At 41.0% G+C, this 1,906-nt stretch overlaps 1 protein-coding gene across 3 annotated transcripts in view; it reads right to left on the minus strand.

The window, feature by feature from the left end:
- Positions 1-393: 393 nt before the first annotated feature.
- Positions 394-1,906, minus strand: part of LOC119579212 (T-box transcription factor TBX3-like) — a 91,092-nt gene continuing 89,579 nt past the window's right edge. For all 3 annotated transcript variants that reach the window (XM_037926908.1, XM_037926910.1, XM_037926909.1), the window contains one exon: positions 394-503. In XM_037926908.1, coding sequence (XP_037782836.1) covers positions 423-503 — 81 coding nt within the window. In that variant the 3' untranslated portion in view covers positions 394-422. The remainder of the gene's footprint in view (positions 504-1,906) is intronic.

Consider the following 1,906-nt stretch of genomic DNA (forward strand, 5'->3'; position numbering starts at 1 on the left):
GATTTTGAATGTATACCTAACATATCCGTGTGTGTTGATGATGGAAAACGTGGATGATTCATGAAGAAAAAAACCCAACTCATTGTGTGGTTGGAAAGCACATATGTAAATAAAATCATCATATCTTATATAAGAAAAGAAACAAGAACAGCCACAGTAATAGCAATAGTAATAGTAATAATAATAATAATAATAATAATAATAATAATAATAATAATATTAATAATAATAACAATAACAACAATAATCAAAAGAACAACATTAATAACAATAACAATAACAGAATACACAGTCCGAGAACACATCCTCCTCCGCTAAGCATTACTTTTCAGAACACTTAAGGAACAAGAACGGACTTCACTTCCGAAACGACTTCACTTCCAAAGCACTTCGACCTCAGGGCATGTGTGGCTGACCTGACATCATTCGGGAAGGCCCCTTGGGAGTTGACCCTGAGCCAAGAAGGGTGCCACTGGCAGACTTACCTTGGCTTCCGCCCCTCCCTGTGAATGAGAGATAAGAGTAAGTCATGGGTGTACATCCGATGGTGTTCTGGAGGTCAAAAGGAAAGAAAGTTTTGATCTTTTGAATTGTTCCTTTTCAAAGACTCTCCGTTTTCTGTTTTCTTGGGGGGGGGGGGTAAAAAAATTATCATGGAAGGGGGGGGTTGGATGATTATATATAAATATATTTTTTTTTTCTACAAGATATTTTTCATGGGGCAAATAAGTGGGCAAAATACAGTTCGAAATGGGAATGATTATATAAATACATATTATTTTTTTAAAATTTATCATTATCATTATCTTCTTTTTTTCAGGGAGTATTATCGACACCCTTCACTTCAGGCTCTGAAACAGGTGGCGTTACCGACCAACACGTTATAGGAAATCATCAAAACAATGGCATTAGGCGTAGAGGTCTAACTAAGCTACGAGAGGAAAGCCAAACTCGGGGAAAACTTTCGAGTCAAACTCCACTGGGCCGAGAAAAGGTCGACAAGAAACTCGGGAAGAGAGGTTGGAGGTGGAAGGCCAAATCAGACCTGAATGAACATAAACAAAAGCTTTTGATGACGATGAGAATGGAGGCCTACGGAACACCCCCCTCCCACCAAAACCCCCTCCCTCCCTCCCTCACGTGAGACCGCCCTCCATAGGCCTATAGAAAAGCATCGACTCTGACGTCTGGATGATCAAAAAAATCCTCTCTCTATGTCCCCCCCCCCACCTTTTCTTTCTCTCCGTTCCGATTATCCGTTATAAATGTCCCATTCATCTGTTTACAACCCGACAAAGATCACCAGAGGCGTGAAGATTAATTCATCAATATATCGCAGCGCGCTCGTCTTGACTTAATATAGGCCTATCTGTATAATTATCAGACATTGCCGGCCCTGACTGAAGGCTCCGTCTCTCAAAGGGTAAAACCAGTTCCCCGCTAATGGGTAATCACTTGAGGGAGGCCTAAAACAAAGGCCTTTCTGCTCTTGCTCTCACACTGACTGGCACATGTAAGGCCTATTTCATATTTAATTAGAGGGGCAAGGGAGGTAGGGTGGGGGTGGGGTGGGGACCAGGGGTGGGGGTGGGGGTAGGGAGGTGTGCCTGAGTGTGGGGGGTAGACGGGGGGGGACACATGAAGTTAATTTTCCCACAATTATCGAGTTAACAAGGGATAACGTTTGTTTGCTTTCAGTTTTGTTCTGCAGTGTGCGCGGTTTAGCTCATATGGACCTTAATTTCAAATATCAGTCATCTCTCTGTTTATTTCCTCGTTGCCTTTGAAAATTCGCTGATGTTCTGCAATAACGATTTTTTTTATATATCGTGACTGTGACAAGGACTTTTTTTTGTTAGATATTACATTATAAAACGAATTTTTTCCTTTTTTTCTTTTTTTTTTG

This window comes from Penaeus monodon, chromosome 12 (genome assembly GCF_015228065.2).
Source record: "Penaeus monodon isolate SGIC_2016 chromosome 12, NSTDA_Pmon_1, whole genome shotgun sequence".
Taxonomy (NCBI): Eukaryota; Metazoa; Arthropoda; class Malacostraca; order Decapoda; family Penaeidae; genus Penaeus; species Penaeus monodon.